Genomic DNA, 21829 nt, shown 5'->3' on the forward strand with positions numbered 1-21829 from the left:
TAAAGCACACGTTCCATTGTCGAGGAGCTTTTCAGAAAATTCTTAGGTCTGGGTCTTTTTTTTTTTTTTTTTTAAAGATTTTTATTTATTTATTTGACAGACAGATCACAAGTAGGCAGAGGAGATAGGCAGAGAGAGAGAGGAGGAAGCACGCTCCCCCGTCGACCCGATCCTTAGGTCTGGGTCTTAATCCGGATGCATCAAATATGCGGCTCCAGAAGCGGAGCCCAGGTGTCAGTACCCCTTCTAAACTCCCCCCAGGTGATCCTAACGTCCAGTTGCAGCTGAGAACCACATTCTAGAGGTGTGACCTCGGGCAAACAAGGTTCGGGGAAAGCTCTGAAGACGGCCCTGAGCAGGAGCTGATGCAAATGGTTCACCTCTTTGTCAGGATTCTGCGAGCACTACAAAAGAAAAGGCTAAAAAGTTCCTTGAAATTAAGTAAAGCCCCAGAACAACAGTGGTGAGTGACTACTAGGCGGTTCTTTGAACTGATTCTGTTTGGATCAGAGCTGAAAGTATTGGGGTATTACCGTCTCTATTGGGTGCTGCCTCTGCAGCAACAGCACATCAGGCAGTGGGCAGGAGAAACCCCTATGAATGTGTGTGTTTGAGCCCTTATCAGAATTAGTTTTTATTCCTCATGTGGAAGAATAATTGTTTCACGACTTTGTGAAATTTCTTCATGCCCACGCATTCTTCCTTTTGTGCACATCTTAGGACACAAAAGCACAAATAGAAGAAACTTAGTCAAACCACAGTTGAAGCTTGGAGCTATTTTTTAACTTACTGACCCCATTATCAGCACACATTTCTGGGCTGTGTGTTGAGGGGGCATAAGGGTGAACCAGGTGGGGTACTGGCCATGATGAATTGGGTTATTATTAAGTCCTAGAAGTAGGATCGTTGCAAGGAAAGGAATGTAGTCGTGTTCGCCGTCACCAGAGAAACAGAGCCAGTAGGGTCGGTAGGTGGTAGCTGGGTAGATAGATAGGAGATTTATTATAGGAATTGGTTCCATCCCTGAGGAAGCAAAGTCCTATGATCAGTAAGCTGAAGAACCAGGAAAGTGGACAATATCATTCGGGTCCAAGGCCTGAGCAGCAGCTGGTGGGGAGCAGGGGGTGATTGGTGTATGGCCCAGAGGTCTGAGAGCTTTGCAGACACAGACACGGAGAGAAAAACGCTAGAGCGAAGTGACCTTGAGAAAGTAGGAACATGAGTGGTTTGGCTCTCCTGTATGAGACTCTGAGCAATGAAGATTCCCTGGTGTCACCTGGTAGGACTGATGTGCTATGGAATCATGTACGGCCCCAGAAAACTGCTTAACACCACAGTTTCTATGGTTATCACTGTAAAATTTACAGCTGAAAGAGCTGAGTTAAGAAACAGGCACCAACAGTTGACCTATAGAACTCTTTGGCCCTTTTCATCGAGCAGTTTACGTGATCTTTTGTGGCTCTATGTTTATTTGAACTCCAGGATGGCGTCTCTGGAACAGTAAATTTGTTTCTAAATATTGGGTATAATTGATGGTGTAATCGTGATGAAAGTGCCCATGAAATATGCCACATTTGAGGAGCATGGAGATGTTGTTTGTGACCTCCTTTTTCTCTTAACCTTAATTTTCCTCTTGCTCAGCTGCCTTAGTTAACCAAGGGACAGTAATTTTAGAAGGACTTTGGTATTTTCCGAGAAGATATTTTACTGAAGTGTCTGTTGTGATAAGTAACAGGAATTTCACCTTTGGGTAGACAGTCTACCATTTATCCATTTTGACATTAGTAAGTAAAAAAAAAATTTTAAATAACTGGCAGTCTCGGTGAAAAGTCCAAACCGAACATGGCATCACAGTGAAAGTTAAAGTTTTGTGTGTGTCACTTTTCACTTTCCTTCCATTGTGTTGGCATCATGAAATCACAGACCTTCCCCACCCAGCACTCAGAGTTGTCTTTATCCCCTCCTTTGCTCTCTTCCTTTCTTTTTTCCCTTTCTGTAATTTTTTTGTAAGATTTTATTTATTTATTTGACAGACAGAGATCACAAGCAGGTAGACAGGCAGGCAGAGAGAGGGAGAAAGCAACTCCCCGCTGAGCAGAGAGCCCGACGTGGGACTCCATCCCAGGACCCTGAGATCATGACCTGAGCCGAAGGCAGAGGCTTAACCCTCTGAGCCACCCAGGCGCCCTCTGTAATTTTTTTAAAAGATTATTTATCTGAGAGAAGGAGGGAGAGAGCACAAGCAGGGGGAGAGGCAGGGAGAGGGAGAAGCAGGCTCCCTGCTGAACTGGAGCCCAGCACGGGACTTGATCGGAAGACTCTGAGATCATAACCCGAGCTGAAGGCAGCTGCTTAACCCACTGAGCCACCCAGGCGCCCCCTTTGTTAATTTTAACAAAGAAGCCGTATGTTTCCATCTGGACCACCTTTTATCTAGGTTTGGGCTGCAGCGAACTCCCTTTTCATGCCCGGCTGAACTTGCTTATCAATACCAGCATTCTTTTTTTCAGAGCTCTTCTTACTTGTTCTCAAGTCCAGTGCTCCCGCCAGCTGCTACCAATCGGCGGAAGTAGTCCCTATTCTATAAGAAATCTGGCCAGAAAAACCGAATGCAGGTTCTATTGTAATAAGGTCCCAGACCCTGAGGATCACCTGGGGGTAGTCTGGGCCTCACCTGGACCTACTGAGTCAGAATCTTCAGGGAAGACACCAGGAAACTTTGTTCAGTTCAGCTGTGTTGAAGTGTTTTGCTGTTTGTCCTGAACAACATTTTGGAGAAAAAAAAATGTATACAAAAACATCTTTCTATTCTTCCTGGAAAACAAAATTCCTCCTGGAAAAACTACATGTCTCTAGGACCTTTACTGCAACTAACGTAACTTGCAAAATATCAGCCTTATGTACATAGGTATAAATGAGGAGTTTGCCCAGGAAGCTTTATCTAGAGATCAAGGTTCTAGGAGACAGTGTGCCAAATGATTTAGAGGATGGTCACTATAAATGTATGATAACGTGGTACTAGTGACTGGTGTTCAAAATTAAGTAAAGGAACCCGAGTTCCGCACCCTTAGCCAGGCAGCCTGATGCAAATGCAGTTCCCTTTGGAATTAAGCTCAGGTGGAAGGGAACTGTCCCACGGCAATTGAAGGGGGTGGGAATGAAGTCAGCAAAAAGGATTCTGAGGGTACTACATCTTACTCTCTCCCCAAATCCCTTTTTAAAAATCACGTTAATGGGATCCCAGCTAGAAAGCAAAGAAGTCGCTCTAGCAAAAGAAAAAAAAAAATTACCTTTGGGAGGATCACTTTTCCTGGTACAGTTTAGAAGTGCTCTGTTGCCCAGCAGGAATATTGACCTTTGGCTTTTTGGCTTTTCGTATTTGCCAAAATGCCTTCTGGTGTGTTTTATTTACTACTGAAATAATCTGTTTTTTTTCAGGTCTTTTTTATTTTGTTCAATATAGTCATCATAAACTAAATGTAAACCATAGGGCAGTTTGTCTTAAATGCTAGGAATTATTAATATGCTAATTAGACACAGCGACTTTCCCTGTGCTTGTTATCACCTTCCAGCTTCTATAAACTGAGACTTAAGCTGAGGGCCATATTGTTCTCATTTTCCCCCTAAAGTCCCAATCCAAGAAATGTCTTAAAAAGTGCTCAGGCAATATTGCCTGTAATGCTAGACACATGATCAAAACAAAGGTGCAAATTCTTTGCCGCAGATGACACTGCAGCTGCTTCTGCATAGCCTGGGTTGGGTTAAACTGATCTCTCACCACCTCCTTCCCCTAACCCCACCCCCAGTCATGTTGGTCACCCATCTCCCCAGGATGTTACCTGCTAGAGGTCATTTCTACAAACACAAAACACCAGATGTGAGAACCGTCTTGTTGCCCTGCATAACTCACCGTTACCCCCTTCCCGTTCTCCAAGTAGGAGGTGACAGAGAAGGACGCATCAAGGGCATTTTGTACATGGCTGAAGGAGAAAACTTGGGGATAAGCATGTTTATTATCTCTGTTGTCTTAGAATAACATGGTTTCAAGATAACTAATGATACCATGTATTTTCAAATGCTGTAGGTAGCCCTAATGGAGAACCTTGTGGAAAGACTTGTCTGGAAGAAAGAGACAATCAGTGGTTGGGGGTCACGCTTTCCAGACAGCCGGGAGAAAATGGATCCCTCGTGGTAGGTTATTAGGGTTTGTCCACTGATAACATTGTCGATTCAGATATTCCGGGTGTGATGTTCACATCATTTGATCTACTTTTGTTTTATTTAGACTTGTGGGCATAGATGGAAAAATATATTTTATATAAAGAATGAAAATAAACTCCCTACGGGTGTTTGCTATGGAATGCCCTCTGATTTACGGACAGAACTAAGTAAAAGAATAGCTCCATGCTATCAAGGTAAGGAATCATTTTTATTTTAACTGGATCAAGAGAAACAAGTGAATGCCTTTAATTATTATTTTTTTTTAATTTTCAATTTTGCATGTACAGAGGATGAGGGATAGACCTTTAAAATAGCTGTATTCTTTTTAACTACTTGAGTATTTTTTTTTTTTTTACTCAATTGCTTAGTAGCTGCAAAAAATGTGCTTTATGTTTTTAGGAATAGAAATTTGTCCAATTACATTTGAATAATTCTAGAATGTAGTTGATAATTATCCACTTTTACATTAAATATATTTTTAATTCTGTAAAAGTCTAATGCTCATCCTATGCCAGACACTTAAAGTCATGAAATTATGATTGAAAATTTGAGATTATAAAGTCTGACAAGAACGATGAGACCTGTTTAGATTTTTTGCTTTATCTTTAGCTTCCAAGAATATTCAAAGATTCAATATAAGTGTAAGCAAATCTTTCCCATTCACTGTGCCTTTTTTTTTTTTTAATTCGCATGCATTCCTTGATAAGGGATTGGTATCTTAAGTTTGAAAAGATTTCCCATGAACATTCTAGGCCATAAGTAGTAGTAGTACATGCAGAGAGCTAGGACTTAAGCAGTTAAAGTGGGAAAAATTAGGGGTGAATGTCAACAGAGCATTCAAAACAAATCTGTAGCAGAACTAAAATTCTAAAAATATGTCTTTGGAGAACTCAGAATTAAATATGTATATATTCCATTTTCCACTTTTTTTCTAACCAAAATGATTACTACAGTATTCAAAGAATATTTCTATTATTTGACAAAATTTTGACCATGTGTGCGAATTCATTTGGGGGGGGTCCTCTGTGGTGTGTGATGTCTAAGAAAAGCTCATATAATATTTCTAATTTGCCTTTGAGTGTTAAGAATACAAAAGGTGAATTTTTAAATTCTTAATTGAAATAAAACTCAGTCTAGTGTTCTGTATGTTTTCATTCTCTTTCTTAATGGTTTATAGTTTATACTTTAAAACATTTTCAGAGTAGAGTGTTTTTATTCGTATATCCCCAGCCACATTCTACAAATAATTCAATATGGAGTAAACTTATAGTACCTAAAACAATTGGGAAATGTATTTAAAAAAAAAAAAAGAAGATCTAAAAGGAGTGAAAAATCATGGACAGGACTAGTATTTATAAATGACTTAACAATTTACTTAGTTTTTCTGGTTAGCAAAGCCAAAACAAACATGTGGTCCTGATTCTTATTTTTATAGAGTTTGCTTAGGTCAGTTCTTTAGGAGAAGCAGGGTTTTGTCTTCCTAGTAAGTTCCAAAAGCATCCGGTGCATGAGGGCTTTGTAGTATGAGACCCTCCATCTCCATGCAGATCTTAACTCCCTCTTATATTCAGCTGGGCACAATTTAGGAAGCCTATTTTAAATGCAAACCTGGACTGGGAGCTACAAGTCCTACATCTATCTTAGATATGCACTTGACAGTGGTTTTGAGTGTATGCTGCATGTTCCTCCCATGAAAAAGAGGTAGAGGTCCATCTTTTTATTGCTGTTTTGGAAGGATATCTTTGAGGATTAATATGAAAGATTTGTGATATTACATTTTATCAAAGTGATGATTTTAAAGATGAGATAGTATAAAATATAGACCTTAAAAGGTCTATTTGTAAGGATTTAGAAGATTAACAAAATTATGCAAATTTTGCCTATTTTTTTTTTTTTGCAATGAAACCCTAAGTTGTTTTTCTGCTTCATTTTAGATTATGTGAAAAAATTTGGAGAAAATTTTGCATCGTGTCAAGCTGGAATATCTAGTTTTTACACAGAGGTAATAGTTCAAAAAACAGCCTTTAAATGTTTACATATTGGATTTTGATTCTTAAGATTGAGACTGTGATATTATGCTTTAGACTTAATAAAAACTGTCTCTTAAAATTGAGTGTATTACAACTTAGTTTTTACTACTCAGTATTCCACATATACTTTGAAAAAAGGTTAATATTTAAGATGACTGTATCATGTAAGACCAACTAAAAGTCTACACTAAAGAATACTACCTGCATCAAGAATTGTTTTTATTATGTTCAATTAGCCCACGTGTAAGTACATCATTGGGTTTTGATGTGGTGTTCAATGATTCATTAGTTGCATATAACACCCAGTGCTCATCATTTGATGGGAATCAAAAGTAGCTATTGTTATTTGCTTTAACGTAGATGTTTAAAATTTCCATCCAGATATGTTACTTTTAATTACTAGTTGAGGGAGAAAAGCATATGAATCGACATCTTTCATTTAAATTATTAGAAATAAGAGATTTAAAAATTTATTATCTTAAGTTAGACATGTTCACAAGCTCTATTTTTTTTTTCTCTAACACTCAAGGATATACAATCAAATATCATAGTTGTATCCAACCCCCAAATCTCCCAGTTTTCCGTCAAAACCCATTAAGAATTTATGACTGCTTTCTGAATCTGTGGTCAAGCTGTATCAAGCCTTTGGTCAATAATTTCTATAAATATTATTTACTATGTTTTTTTTAAAAAAAGACTTTATATTTAAATTGACCTTTATAAGAGTTCAGTATTGTTTAGGAAAGGTAGAAATATGTTAAATACGTTTGGTTGCTAAAAGCTTTAATATTTCACTGAATATATCTGTTCATTCTAACTTTCCTTTTGTTTTCTTTTCCTAAATTTGGATTTATCACCAAATATGCCCCTAAATTCCACTGGATTTCTTTTTTTCTAAGCTAACATTGTTAAGAAAATGTCAATGGCTCTTTGCAAATAGGAATAAGTTAAGTCCACTTTTTACTCTTTGGCAACATGTGATTCTCTCCATAATAAACACTAATGAATTACCCAGATACCGTTCACTTTAACAGAAACCACATTGCCTGTCTCCTAGAAGCTTAGTCTAGTATTCCATGATTCTTGCTTCAATTTTAAAGTCCACTGCTAAGTGACTGAAGTGAGAGTTTCTTTTCTGAAGTTGTGCTTGTAACAGGCGAAAATATGTTAACTGACTTCTTTTGGCTTTTTTCAGATATGTTTTTAAATTCATCAAATTTCAGATTTTAGAAATGTATTATAAAAATATTCTCATTATTTACTTAAACTGTATATCTGGAGGAGGTTTGGGGTGATTAAACTTTGAGTTGATAATAAACTGTTTTTTATTTTTTGTTTTCTGTTTTTGTCTTATAGGACTTAATTGTGATGGGAGCCCCAGGATCATCTTATTGGACCGGCTCTCTTTTTGTCTACAACATAACTACAAATAAATACAAGGCTTTTTTAGACACAAATAATCAAGTTAAATTTGGAAGTTACTTAGGTACTGTAAAAATTTACAAACTCTAATCATCTCAGTCTTACAGATACAAGTTTCCCTTGTGATTACTAATCTCTTCAAAAGATCAAACTAGCCAGTAGCAATTAAAAAGTTCAGTAACTATTGCTTTAAGGATATAATCTATGAAACTTAATACTTTACATATGTAAATTACAATCATTACTATATAGTTAGACTAGAATTCCTGCTTTAGTTTACTCTTGCAAGCTTGTATCTTTATGCAGTCAACTTGTTACTGTAAAGGTTGCATCTGTTGAGTGCTTACCATATCCCAGGAACTTGTATAAGCACTCCGCATTCATTTAATCATGTATGAGTAAGTGTACTTTCTTAAAGGGCCAAGTGAAAGTCAGTGGGGCTGTCGACAGCGTTCTAGACAATGGGTAATATTAAGAAGCATGCGGATCTAAAAACAGCTCATTGACCTTCGCCTCATAAGTTCTTAGAATATTTCCCAGAGTTTATTCTTATCTTCTTTCCCTCCTCTTCCTCCTCCTCCCCTTCCATTTCCTCCTCCTCCTATGCAATAGGACACTTAAGAGTCTATATTTCTATAGAAACGCAAGATTATCCTCATTTAATTAATTCCTCTGTTACAGTGAAAGGGATGTTTTTCCTATAGCTTCTTAGGAAATACAGATTTGTTTAAGTGACTTGCTTTGAATGTAAGCAGCCTATACCCAGAAATGATTACAGTAAGAAAAAGCAGTATTTTTCCCATTCATACAGTAAGGATTCATTTCCAAACAGAGGGAATTCATTTGTATATGTGCTGCCAAAGCGAGCACAGGAATTCATTTGTAATTCAACATTTACTTATTTATGGTTGAGGGATATCTGGAAGTGTTAAAAGAAATGTAATTTGGGGGTGTCTGAGTGGCTCAATTGGTTAAGCATCCAACTCTTAGTTTCAGCTCAGGTCATGATCTCAGTGTCCTGGGATCAAGCCCCACTTTGGGCTCTGCACTCAATAGGGAGTCTGCTTTAGGATTTCTCTCCCCCTCTCTCTGCCCTCCTCCTGCTCCTGTGCGTGCTTGCTCTCTCAAATCTTAAAAAAAAAAAAAAAAAAAGTGACTTGGTATTATGCCTTTTGTCATATAATAAAATATTTTACCTTTTGTGTCATAATACAGTTTACAATAAGATTTCATGGAGAAAAAGTTGAAATTTAGGAAGTTCTTTTACTTACAGTTTAAAATGTTCTATTTTAGATACCCAAAATATTTGGGTTGTAATCCTAGAAGCTAGCATTTCTTGGCACTACATAGAGACTAACCAAATGTAAAAGTGCTGTCTTTAATTTCTAGGACTTGGACATGTAAGCCATGAGCCTAGTTTCATAACACATAATAATTGCTTAAAGCATAGACTAAATGACCAGTTTTGAATATTGCTAAGCTAAATATTGTTAAAACTGTTTAGTGTAGTCATTTGGATTTCAGTCTCAATTACTCCTATGAATGGGTTTGTGATGATGTAGTTTATGCATTGCAAATGATAATTCTTCCTACTTTTCTCCACTTTATTTGAAGGATACTCAGTAGGAGCTGGTCATTTTCGGAGTCCACATACGACTGAAGTAGTTGGAGGAGCCCCTCAACATGAACAGATTGGTAAAGTAAGAATTACATTTTTACCTTTATTTCTACACCAAGTTTCAACAGGATTGCTGGAGAGATGAGGTAATAAAGGAGGAACTGCCAAAATGGTAAGAAGTGAAAGCTAGACATGGTGAGCCCTGTTCTGCATTTCGTGGTGAAATTGCTTTCAGATAAAAATCTATTAGAAGAGCTTTAAGGAGAAATTCTACAAGTCAAATGAGGCTTTTCTTTCTTATGAGTAAATTGTCCCTGAAATAAAATGATCTCAAGATGTCCAGGGAATGGATTAACTGGTTCATATGTTTATAGATGATGGGATATTGAGATAGCTGCATGTTTTGGGGTTAAGACCAGAAAAGAAGATGTTATTTCTGGTTCTGGCTTTTGTTACGTTATTGTGTAGACATGACCAAACTTTTCTGAGCCTTACTTTGAAAAGTGAGGCAAACAACACTTGCTGTGCCTTTGGGGATCGATACCATCATTTTTGGAGAAGACGGTTTGGCAAGGAAGTCCTGTTAATGAGAATGCGCTCCCCCTAAACCTTTTGAATCCCTCTGAAAAGGATTTTCAGAAGTCCATTTGAACTGTTAACATGTTATGAAAATTGATGTTTTGATCCCCTGAAGAATTTTTTTTATAATGTGATAGCAGTCTGAGTTTTTCTAATTCCTTTCCCAATTGCAGGCATACATATTCAGCATCGATGCAAAAGAACTAAATATCTTACAAGAAGTGAAAGGAAAAAAGGTAACGTCTCCACCATCAGTATCACTGAGGGCTTTTGTGAATAACCCTGCATTTTTTGTCCGCTGGTGACTGGATCTGGTTTTGTTTTCGGGCAGCTTGGCTCTTACTTTGGAGCTTCTGTGTGTGCTGTGGACCTCAACGCAGATGGCTTCTCAGACCTACTGGTGGGAGCGCCCATGCAGAGCGTCATCAGGGAGGAAGGCAGAGTGTTCGTGTACGTCAACTCTGGCTGGGTGAGTCTGATCTTTCACCAGCTAGAGGCTGTTGATGGGATTAGGAGAGAAACTGAAGCTCTCCTTCTTCCAGAGTTCTGCATCTAGATTCTTAGGCTAATTTTACTGATGAAAGTAAAAACTCTGGTATTGTACTAAATGCTCTAAAAATGTAACAATGCAGGGGGATGGGAAGCTATTGATATTCCAGAAGCAGGAGATGAATTGTTCTGATTTTTTCTACTCGCATCTTGGCCTTCAAATAGTTGAAATTTCTTGTAGCTTTATTATGAACCAAGTCTAATTTGAAAGAATGATTTTCATATGTCCCTCAAAATATGGATTTACTATTGGTTCTGTCGTGAATGTCTTTAATTAAAAATATTACTAGAAGAAGATAAAGTATGAAATGCTTTTATTGACTTGAAAACAGTAAGAAACAAGATGTGTTTTGATAAAATGTTAGTTTGCACGATTTTTGTAGATGATATTGCTAATAAGAATATAAAATGGCCATAGTTTTGGATACTGTATCCAAAGTAGATACAGTACTTGTAGAACTAGATAATCACCGCTTACAGTTGAGGTTTAAATTATGGGGGATATTGTGGAGTGGAAACTGACCACTTCACAATTCAGTTTAAAGAGTTTGGCTGACCTTATCTTGCCAGTCTTTCTTGGCATTAATAAATCAAAACAAAGAATTGATAGGGCCTTAATGGGGTTGTCTTGGTCTGTTCCTTTAATTAAAGAGTAAGAAGGGATTTGTGAGAAAATTGGGTCATTTCTTAAGGCACAGGATTTTTAATCAGGATACAACAAAGTAAAATCTGTTTCAAGAAGGTATTTATAATCTTAATGGGTTTAGAGCATTTAATAAGTTCCTATATTAAGCATCAGACTAAACATTGTACAATTCAAAAGAGAAATACTGTCTTATAAAGCTGAGATTTTCAAAGTTCCAAATATAGAGCAGCAAAGTTATATATGAACTGGGATTTCTATAGACTGTGTTTAAACTTAAATTTAGTAGTAAAGTCATACCATTTACAAAGCGATCCTTCATATGTCCTTAATAGCAATATTAAGCTTTACTTTTTTTTTTACATAGACATTTCACATTTCCCTATCCATAAATGGTCTTCTTATATTAGCTACATCCTCATTCTGCATACTTTTCCTTCTCTTTGTAAAGTGTTTCCATAAAGCTTAGTTATAAAGTATCATATATACCTAAAATAGGGAGACATATGATCTTTTTTTCTCATCGAAATCCTAAGCAATTCTGAAATTCTAACAAGAAAAGACAGATTAAAGTGTATCTCTTTTGTTTAAAGGACAAGTAAAGAGCCCTACCCATGAGGCTACCCTCCTGTTCTTTGCTCATGCCTACCCTGAGCCACCACTGGGATTTCATAATTGACGTTAGCTTTTAACATCTCTGACATAGGTGATCTTTGTTCCCTTCTAACTTCCTATTTGTTAACTCTAAAATGGCACTAACCATTACCTAGCATTATATTACCTATTTATTCATCTGGTTTGATATTGTCTATTTTTCTAATGGAGTATAGACACCGTGGGGAGAAGAATCTTCCATCTTGTTTACTGCTGTTTCTTTAGGGTTTCTTTCTTTCTTTTTTTTTTTTTCTTTAGGGTTTCAAAGAGTAGTGGAGAAATGGGTGCTCAGTAATTGTTTTTGAATGCTCAAGAGAGAATGATACTTGAATGAATATTGCTTCCACCTACTTCTATTAAAATAACTCTCAGACATCCCCAAAGAACTCTTGGTCACTGTTCTCTGACTGGAGAATACTTGAGGAGTGATCACCCCTTCTTGAAACCCTCTTCCTGGAACTCCAGTGCCATTCCAGTGCTTTAGGTCTGTACCTTCTCATCCTCCTGGAAGCCCTTTCACCCTTTTCCCTTATTTAGGCATTTCCTTTGAGCCGAGCCCTCTTATCCCTTATTTCTTGATAAAAATCATTTACTGTTTCTGGTGCCAATGATTCTGTCTATAGAGATGATTCATTAAAAAAATAAACAAACACTTAGTGGGTATCTGAAATGGAACAAATACTATGAAAATAGCTGAGAATAATCTTAGTCCTGACCTCTACGACCTCAGGTCGAGAAAAAGACCTAAACATGAGAGTAAAGAACGAATACAACGTGGTAAATAGCACATTAGTAGCATGTACAAAACAGAGGCAAGCAATTCACTGTGGTCGAGAAGGATTCACAGAGAAGTACTATTTGAACAAGATAAGTTTAGGAGTTTTGTAGTTGTAAAAAGTGAAGGGTGTTTCACAATCACAAGCAGAAGAACTTGAGTGTGATTCGGGAATGCTGAGTAGACTTGTTTAAGAAGAGGAAAGGATCCTCTATGATGAGTAATGAGTAGATTTTTTTCTTACTACAAAGGAGTGACATGATCAGAGTTTAGAAAGAGGTCTGGTAGTTGTTCTTATAATGACTCATTATTGCAATATATTGAATGTCTTAATGTAGTAACTCATCTTCTAACTTAAGAGATAGCAGTTGACCAATTCATGTTTCATTGCTATGGTTCCATTGCTAAGGTTCCAAAGGCCAGCTTCATTTGTACCAGCTCCCCTACTCTGAAACCTTCAGCAGCTTCCTATTCTCCAACTGAAAGTAAATTTCCCTTAGAATTCAAAATACCATTCCATAACACTCCCATCTGATTTTTTTTATCTCCTTCATTATACATACCTTTTATAATAGCCAAGTTCTTTGGCATTTGTTTTGCTAATAATACTCTCTATATATCAAAATTATGTCCACCCTTCAGTAGCCACCTTGAAGATCATCTTTTATGAAATCTGACCTTGCTTTCACAATTAGATATGCTGTCCTTGCTTCTTGATGATACCAAGTAGTTTGTACTTGAGTCATTTACATGTTGGTGCTAAGCCTTCCCTGTAACCGGGCTTCTTCAGAAGGGGTGTATGTCTTATACACACACTGCCTTGTTCTCTTTTGCCTGTTCACTCTTTGCATAGTGTATTGCCTTTAGTAAGAACTCAATAAATATTTGCTAAATTGAATTATCAAAGTGATTTATTGGATTTTCAAAGCTAGGGATCATGAGTTTGACAATTTTTATGTCCTCTGAGCTCTAATCATACTATTATATGTGTTGACATACTTGATAAATATTTATTGAATTGAACTGAGATGTGTGTACTAAAGCTCAGTCTGTAGTTTGTCCAACTTGTTTGAAGCATTAGAAAAAAATCCATATCCAATTACAACGGTAAATCATGTGTAAAGTTGTCAGGGAGTGTTATGATGACACTTTTCTCCCCTTTTCTGTCTAGGGAGCAGTAATGAATGAAATGGAAACAGAGCTCATTGGAAGTGACAAATATGCTGCAAGATTTGGGGAATCTATAGTTAATCTTGGTGACATTGATAATGATGGCTTTGAAGGTAATTAAAAGAATCTAATTCAGTATTTGATTTCTGCTTTGAAAATGATACACGAAAGAGAATAGGAGTGGGGTTTTAGGTCATCTGCTTTTCTCCAGAAAATGGAGCCAGAATATTACACTGTTTATTTTCCTTTTTAGTGTTACATCTGACTGCTCCTCACTTGTCAGTTATTGATTCTTAATTGATCAGACTCCTTAGACTGTGCTATTTGATGACAAGTAGGGTAATGACACTGACAAGACCCAGCAGAGGCTAGCTGCAGAGCTGGAGCAGAGTTCCAGAAGTTTCCTAGTGTTCAGCTGCTGTACTGTGCTGTGGAAGGATTTGGGGAAATGTGTGAGAGAGATTCCTAAGTGGTGATGAGGCGGCAATGGGTAGACCCAGCAATAATGGCTACTTACCAACTGATATGGAAGCCTCTCCAGAATGGAGTAGACAGTATTATCATTACTGTGCCTGTTGCAAGGATAGCATGCCTGCTATTGAAATACCAGTGTCTACCAGCCTTCCCTCTTAAACATTGACTTCTTTCAGTCTAATACTGAGGTGTAACCAAGTCTGGTAAAATTCTGCATAAAATGGTGAATGGATTTGAGAGGAATGTGTGTAATTTCTAGAGTTCATCAAGTCAGTATTTTATGCCTTCGAGGCTCAGAATTGTCTTTCCTCTTGATATGGTAATTGGCAATTGGTTTATCGTGGTGTTAGGTCAAAATTTACTTGGATATTAGAAATAAGTGAGAGACTACTTTAAGTAGTAGTTTAATTTCTGATCCCTAAAGGCTTCATTCTACTTGAAATGTATAAAATGTGTTAGTCTTTGAGAGAAAGTTAGCAGGTCATTGGATATATATTTTGAATATTTAGAATATATATCACATATTGAATATATGAACCCTATTAAATATAAGAGTATAATTTGGTATACAGATATTACCATTTCTAGAGTTTTTCTGTTTTAAAAGGAAAAGGAAATAAGTATATATTTTTGTGGTTATTATGACACACATAACATTCTACATTAAAACTTTAATAAGGTTTTATTATGATATTACATTTCACAAGAATTGGTAATTCTGCTATTTACTGAACACTTAGTTTGTGACAAATGTACCAGGCCAGGTATAGAGTATTTGCTATAATAAATGCAAACAAAGGAAATGGTGGCACCCTTTTCTATAATTTTATAATCAAATGGAGTATAAAATTAAGACATGAAAGAAAAAAAACCTTAAGTGGTGAATTTAAGGATCCTACAATATATGTGACTGAAGCCACATTTATGTCCCTTGACATTTTGTATGTATTAAGAGATAATGAAATTCTTTTAAAAAGAATCATTTAGGGGCTCCTGGGTGGCTCAGTTGGTTGAACACCTGACTCTTGATTTTGGCTCAGGTCATGATCTCAGAGTCATGAGATCAAGCTCTGTGTTGGGCTCATACTCCGCGGGGAGTCTGCTTGCCTCTCCCCCTTCTCTCTCTCTTGTGCTCTCTCTCAAATAATCATTTAGTAAAATACTTTGTTATGATTCCTTATATTTTGTTTTAATCAACAAAGTTGAGGTATAGCATTCGCTGTTTTGAATGTACTAAAATAATACGCGTGTATGTACACCTGAAGAGTGATTGCGGGGGGGGGCATCAAAATGTCCGTGACAAACCTGAATCCTTAAAATCAGAGTGGTAAAAATGTCATGGACAGTAGGCAGTTTTATCAGTCCAGTCGCTGGGAGAATCCCAAGCCGTTTTCCGTTGGTGCAAGAGGGGTAGAAAGTGTTCTGTCTGTGAGACTTGGGAAGAGGAACTGAGGGGAGGACCCCAAGAGCACCAGGCATTTTTGCAGGATGCATGTGAGAACCGAGGCTTTGGACAGCACTTGTGTCCTGGAGTCCTCAGCTTTCCACTCCTGAAGGTAATGCCTCTATGTCTGGAAGATTATTATTCAGCCAATTATTTTTAATATTTCAGCATATTCAACATATTTAGCATAATTTGTGCTATTTATAATTTCATTTATGATTCACTACATATTTACATTTAGTAGCTACATTAATGCTTACTTCAGTGCATGTTTGCATAGCTCTTTCTACTTGTCACTTCTAATTATTTTTAGTTTTACTGAGATGTAATTGAAATGTAACATTATATAAGTTGATGGTGTACAACATAATGATTTATGTATATAGTGCAAAATGATTACCACTATGAGTTTAGTTAACATCTGTTCCTTCACATAGTCACATTTTTTTTTTTCTTGTGACAACTTAGGATCTACTCTCTTAGCAACTTTGAAATAAACAATGTCTGTAACTCTAGTCATCATGATGTATGTGTAATCTCAGAACTTTGTCTTAGAACTGGAAACTTGTACCGTTTGACCTTTACACCCAATTCTCCTACCCCTCACCTCTAGCAGCCCCCAATCTGATCTATGTCTGAGTTTCCCCTTTTTTTTTTTTTTTTTTTTGAGATTCCACATCTAAGTGAGGTCATGTAATGTTAGTCTTTCTCTGACTTACTTCACTGAGCAAAATGCCATCTGGAACATACATGTTGTCACAAAAGGCAGGATAATTTCTTTTGGGGGGCTGAATAGCATTTTTATTTTGCTAGTGAGAAAACATTTTGTACATTTTAGATGTTAACAAGCCCTTGATGGTTTGAAAACAGGCTCAATACTCCTTCACTGAGGCCCTTTCTACCATGTCTGCCTGGGTGAGAAAGCAAGGCACCTAAGTTTTATTTTTCTTTATGTATTTCCCTTATTTCTTTACCCCAACTTCTGTCTTATCTAATTTTTCTGGGGTAAATGGATGAAGTTACTTTTTGTTCATGGCAGGATGTGTGGGATGGTAGAGAAAGGGGATAAAATCTCACCTGTTCTTTTTCCTTCCACCTCCAGGCAGAGATGCAAATCAGAGTTAATGTCCTCTTGCTAATGTGTACCCTTTTATGGTGTTTTCTGTAGTAGACCTAAGTTATTTTTGCAATCATATTCTGTCCTTTTTTTGTGTTAAAAAATATGAATTTCCTATGTATTTTGAAAAGCAAAGCACACCATTTTCTAAGGAGAAAATCAATTTGGCATCAATTCTAGCATAAAAATTGCATCAGGAGGATGAGGAAGTTAGGGAAAAGGTATGTGAATGGACCTACATGACAGAGTGCCTGGCAAACAGCATTCAGGATTTCATCTCTAAAGGAGATTTGGAAAAATCATTTCTTTTTGGTTTAGGTTTTTCACCTTGAGGATTTTTATGTCACTTTTAGACTGTATGTTTGAATAATTTTTTACCTGAGCCATAAAAAAATTCTATAATTTTAAATTATGAGCTGCATTATTACTTTATGTGCCTCTGAAATAAATATTGATACATTACCAAATCACAAATCGAGCAGTTCCTTGACACAGAACAGAAGTTTTCAGGAGAGGAGAACACTGGGCTCAGCCTGCAGAGTTAATGATTCCATAGAGCATGGGGTGGGTGAGCACAGCCTTTGGAGCCAGGATGTAGGGTCTGCGTCCCAGCTTCTTCACATCTGAGCTCTGGGACCTTGAGCAAGTTACAGTCTGTGCCTCCATTTCCTCATCAGAGTTGGGATCAAAAACTACTTACTCAACAGAGTTATTCGAGTTACATGAGTTAGTACGTGTGAAGTCCCTAGTGCGGTGCCCATGTTGTCTTAAGCATTATGTGTTAGCTGATGTTAAAATTATTGTGATTATACCAGGGATCATTGTTGTAGTTTACACTAACAATGAAATAAAATGTTCAGATGGAAAGTAGGAAAAATTGTCAAAAATGTCTGTTTGTTCTGTATGTTGTGTACCAAATGGCATTAAAAAAAAAAAACAAAAAAAGAAACGAGAAAAAAAAAACAACGTGTACTTTCCTTAAAACTATAATTATTGCTAAAATTTTAGTATTTTCTATAACTGATGCAAATATAATCTTAGCAGAGTTTAGATCTACATATAAGATAGGAAAAGACTGAATGCAAGCCACATGTCTTCTGCTTGGAATGACCTTGACCTGGGCCTTTTTATATTTCATTTGAAAAGGCCCATTTGTATTGTTTCAAGACATGTACCTTATATCACTATGGCTAGTAACTGTTACTGCAAGAATTTCTGCATATCAACCCCTTTGTAGCCCAGGCTTAACGAGCTTTACATCCTAGTTACTTGGCGGAAGTATAAACCGGCCTTGAGGAATGGCTTCCGTAACTGTTGTCTTCAGTGGCCACAGGCCACTTCTCCTCACACTCCTTTCCTTACCTCCCTCTTCTTCTCCGCCCCCCCCTTTCTGCTCCTTCCTCTGATGTTCCTATGAGTAGTTAGTCTGTGCATATGTGGCTCCATGTATTTCAAACTCACTGCCATTGTTCATGGGTGCCATATTGGCCCTTTGTCACCTGCCATTATGTGCCTGCTGTCTCTGTCTAAACTGCCTTCAGCCAACTTTCCCTGATCAATACCTGGGTCTCAGCCTGGGCTTCCTCTTCTTTGTGAAGCCTTCCTTCATTTCCACCACCATCTCGTATGTGGTGTTTTTGTTCCGGTTTTACCTCCCTTCTTCCCTGCAAGGCTATAGTTCCTGTTCATAGTACCCCCCTGTATGACCAGCGCCTGGAAAAATGCCTAGAATATAGTAATTATCATTGAATTGTAAGTCAATGAATGGGTATAGTTGTATATGAGAATTTAAAATAATTTGCACAGATCAAGAGAGCAGCCTTACTATGTCTAAACAATAAACATAAGGTATGTCTATCATTTACTTTTTGATATTAGAATAGTATAGCATTTGGAGCACCTGGCTGGCTTAGTTAGTAAGACATGTGACTCGATCTTAGGGTTGTAGATTCGAACCCCACTTTGGTTGTATAGATTACTTAAAACCTTCAAGAGGCTCCATTGGTAGAGCATATGACTCTTGATCTCAGGGTGGTAAGTTTTGAGCCCCAAACTGGGCATGGAGCTTACTTAGAAAAGATTTTTTTTTTAATTGTACAGCATTTGACATAGAACTTTATTTAAGGAAGGTTTTTATTCTCATTGAAATAGCAGTCAGAAATGACCACTGTAGTTGTTAAAAGTGTTAAATCTGATAAACTAGTAAATATTGACTTTATGAAAGTAAACTTTCTCTATTTTAGGTTTCTATTGAAGTAATAAGAACATATTACATGAATATACCCAAATAAATAGACCTAATACCTTGTAACACTAGTGAAATGCTTTGTAACCATAAAATATTATATTTCTCCTGGGTGTTATATATTTATTGCCCTTAAGAAACCATGTCATTCATAGTTTGTTTTCTCTTGCTTATGTCACTCAATTAACTCTTTATTTTTTCTCCTGGCATCATAATCTGACACGAATTCCTTGTCATAAAAGTGATGTAGTCATTACTTTACAGAACAGATTCGCTTTCCAAAATCGAGTTTGCACATATGTATGTGTGTAAATACAGATATCCTTAAAAAATATCTTAATTACTTTCATTGGAACAGGGATTTAGAAGTGATGATGCAAATAAAGTAGAACCCAGGACTCAAAATAGAGAATCTTAGGGTTATAATATTCACAGATGATAATTTATGTGCTGGGGTTGTCCTATGCTGAGGGTGAGTTTTTCTCTTCTGACCACATGTTATAGGTGAGGGACCGGAGACTGGAGACACAGTGAGGTTAAGAAATGGCCCGGGGGGGGGGATGGGGGGATGGTAGGGTAGGGGGGAGTGGGCTGGTCAGGTTTTGGTGGTTTGGCTGGAGAACCCACGCCCTTAACCATCATGTTAGAGGGTCTCTCGGACCCTTTCTCTCTGCTGCTTCCATGCACTGATGATTCTGCTCAGTCCTCTGCATTGTTCTGACCATACTGTGTTTTGTGACACTTTTTTCTGTTTAGTGAGGAAAGTATTTTTTTTTATAAAGTATTTTCTTTTTTTGTTTTTAACGATTTTATTTATTTGACAGAGAGAGACACAGCGAGAGAGAGAACACAGGCAAGGGGAGTGGGAGGAGGAGAAGCAGGCTTCCTGCTGAGCAGGGAAACCAGATTGGGGGTGGGGGTGTTGTTCTATCCCAAGAGTCTGGGATCATGACCTGAGCCTAAGGCAGACACTTAACGACTGAGCCACCCAGGCACCCTAATAAGGAATTTTCTTATGTGATATGCATTAAGTATGGAAGTTAGTTTTTGGAGTTGCGTTCTTTGTACTAAGAATTATATTTTTTTCCTGCCATTGAAATTCTGGAATAGATGTCGCTATTGGAGCTCCGCAAGAAGATGACTTGCGAGGTGCTATTTATATTTACAACGGCCGAGCAGATGGAATCTCGTCAGTGTTCTCACAGGTAGAATACTACTGTTTCCAAAGGAAGCCCTGATAATAAATAGTTTCTGAAACTTCCAGGGTTAATGTGGATTTATTTTTCTTAATTTGTTCTTTTGAGTATTTAATATAGTCTGTTTCACCCTTATCTTATAATAACAGTAGGTGGTCTCATTTTGAAGGTCATTAATAACTCTTTGGAATCACTTTTTTCCATAACTAAGAGTTTGGTTCACATCCATTCTCGTTTTTTAATCTACTGAAGATTTTCTTTGCATTCTGCAAATTTATGTTCTGAGATGGTATCTGTCCTGTTTTGAATAAGCCCATGTGGCTTTAATGAGCTGTCTTGCCTGGTGCCGAAAGCCCCATGTTTCAGGGAGATCTCACTGGGAGAGCAAGCACATGTTACTGTGTTCCTATCAGGGCAAAGCTCAAGATGGGAGCTTCTAATAAAGTTCCCTGATCTAATTCTGACCTCACTTTTGTCTTCTAACAAATCAGGCCATTTCAGTGCATAGAAAACACTCCATACTCCTGCAGAAAAGATTTTCTAAAGATACTTTAAGGGAAATATTAGCTAATACTGTAATTTTTGAGGGAGCAAAATCCACAAATGATTCTCCATATTCAACATGAAAAATCTATACTTGCCTAGTAAAAATTACTGATTTTCTTAGCATGGATACCAGGCTGATACATGGAAATCAGTATCTGGATGTGAAGTTAGACCTATGGAATGGGAAACACATGTCTGACTTCAGTTGTAGTATAGTGTGCTAGGAAACAGTTTGACTCAATAGGGAGACTTTTATCATAAGCCTGAGTAGTAGGCTCCACTCAATGATTATGCACGTCTCCTTTCCCAAATCACTTGTTTGGTTATTCATGTTCATCTGGGAGGTAAATAAAGAGCCTGAAAGGAGACTGGGGAGAGGGAGTCAAGACTGTTTAAGAAGATTTATACTATATAATTTTCTCTTTGTGATTTTTTTTTCTAGTCACAAAGTGATTTTTTTTTTTCTCTAGTCACAGAGTAGACGTCACCTGTCCAGTTCAAGCTGGAAACTTTTGTTGCTCTTAAGTGCATGTATTTGACTTGAATGCATTTTGTTACAAAATGTACCTGGGTGTTTTAAGGCTCATTATGTAACTAAATCATTGCTTCTCTGAGATACTAGGTGCTCAAAAACTGCTTCCTACTCAACTTACCTATTTTTCAGAGAATTGAAGGACTTCAAATCAGTGAATCATTAAGTATGTTTGGACAGTCTATATCGGGACAAATTGATGCAGATAATAATGGATATGTAGGTGAGTATAAAATTGTATTTCATAAATTGAAATGAGTTTTATTGTGGATGTTGCTTTATTGTGAAGTACAGAAAACTGGTATAGAAAAACTCTAATTTACTGGTAATTTATTTCCTTCATTTTTAAAGCTCTTGAATTCAAGATGGGTCAGAAACGATCAAATAGTTTCTCAGCTTCACACTGTTACTTGACATTTTATTCTTTGTTCTTGAGAAAATTAAAAGCACCCATGGAAATAAATCAAACATAAGATGCCAAAAAGAAAGGCTTTTTTTTTTTTTTTGTACTTTGAGAGGAGATTCCTGGGTGAATGTTTGTAGTTTAAAAATGGAATTTTTAATAAGCTTATCTTTATATCCTATTTTTATCATAAAGTTTGTTTATATAGTAA

General features: G+C 37.0%; 1 protein-coding gene across 2 annotated transcripts in view; it reads left to right on the forward strand.

Annotated features, from left to right (window-relative positions):
* Positions 1-21829, forward strand: part of ITGA4 (integrin subunit alpha 4) — a 77603-nt gene that overhangs the window by 14448 nt on the left and 41326 nt on the right. For both annotated transcript variants that reach the window (XM_044242468.1, XM_044242469.1), the window contains exons 3-12: positions 4085-4191; positions 4286-4415; positions 6156-6223; positions 7608-7737; positions 9288-9373; positions 10044-10106; positions 10202-10339; positions 13663-13774; positions 20052-20146; positions 21348-21438. In XM_044242468.1, coding sequence (XP_044098403.1) covers positions 4085-4191; positions 4286-4415; positions 6156-6223; positions 7608-7737; positions 9288-9373; positions 10044-10106; positions 10202-10339; positions 13663-13774; positions 20052-20146; positions 21348-21438 — 1020 coding nt within the window. The remainder of the gene's footprint in view (positions 1-4084; positions 4192-4285; positions 4416-6155; positions 6224-7607; positions 7738-9287; positions 9374-10043; positions 10107-10201; positions 10340-13662; positions 13775-20051; positions 20147-21347; positions 21439-21829) is intronic.

This window comes from Neovison vison, chromosome 3 (genome assembly GCF_020171115.1).
Source record: "Neovison vison isolate M4711 chromosome 3, ASM_NN_V1, whole genome shotgun sequence".
Taxonomy (NCBI): domain Eukaryota; kingdom Metazoa; phylum Chordata; class Mammalia; order Carnivora; family Mustelidae; genus Neogale; species Neogale vison.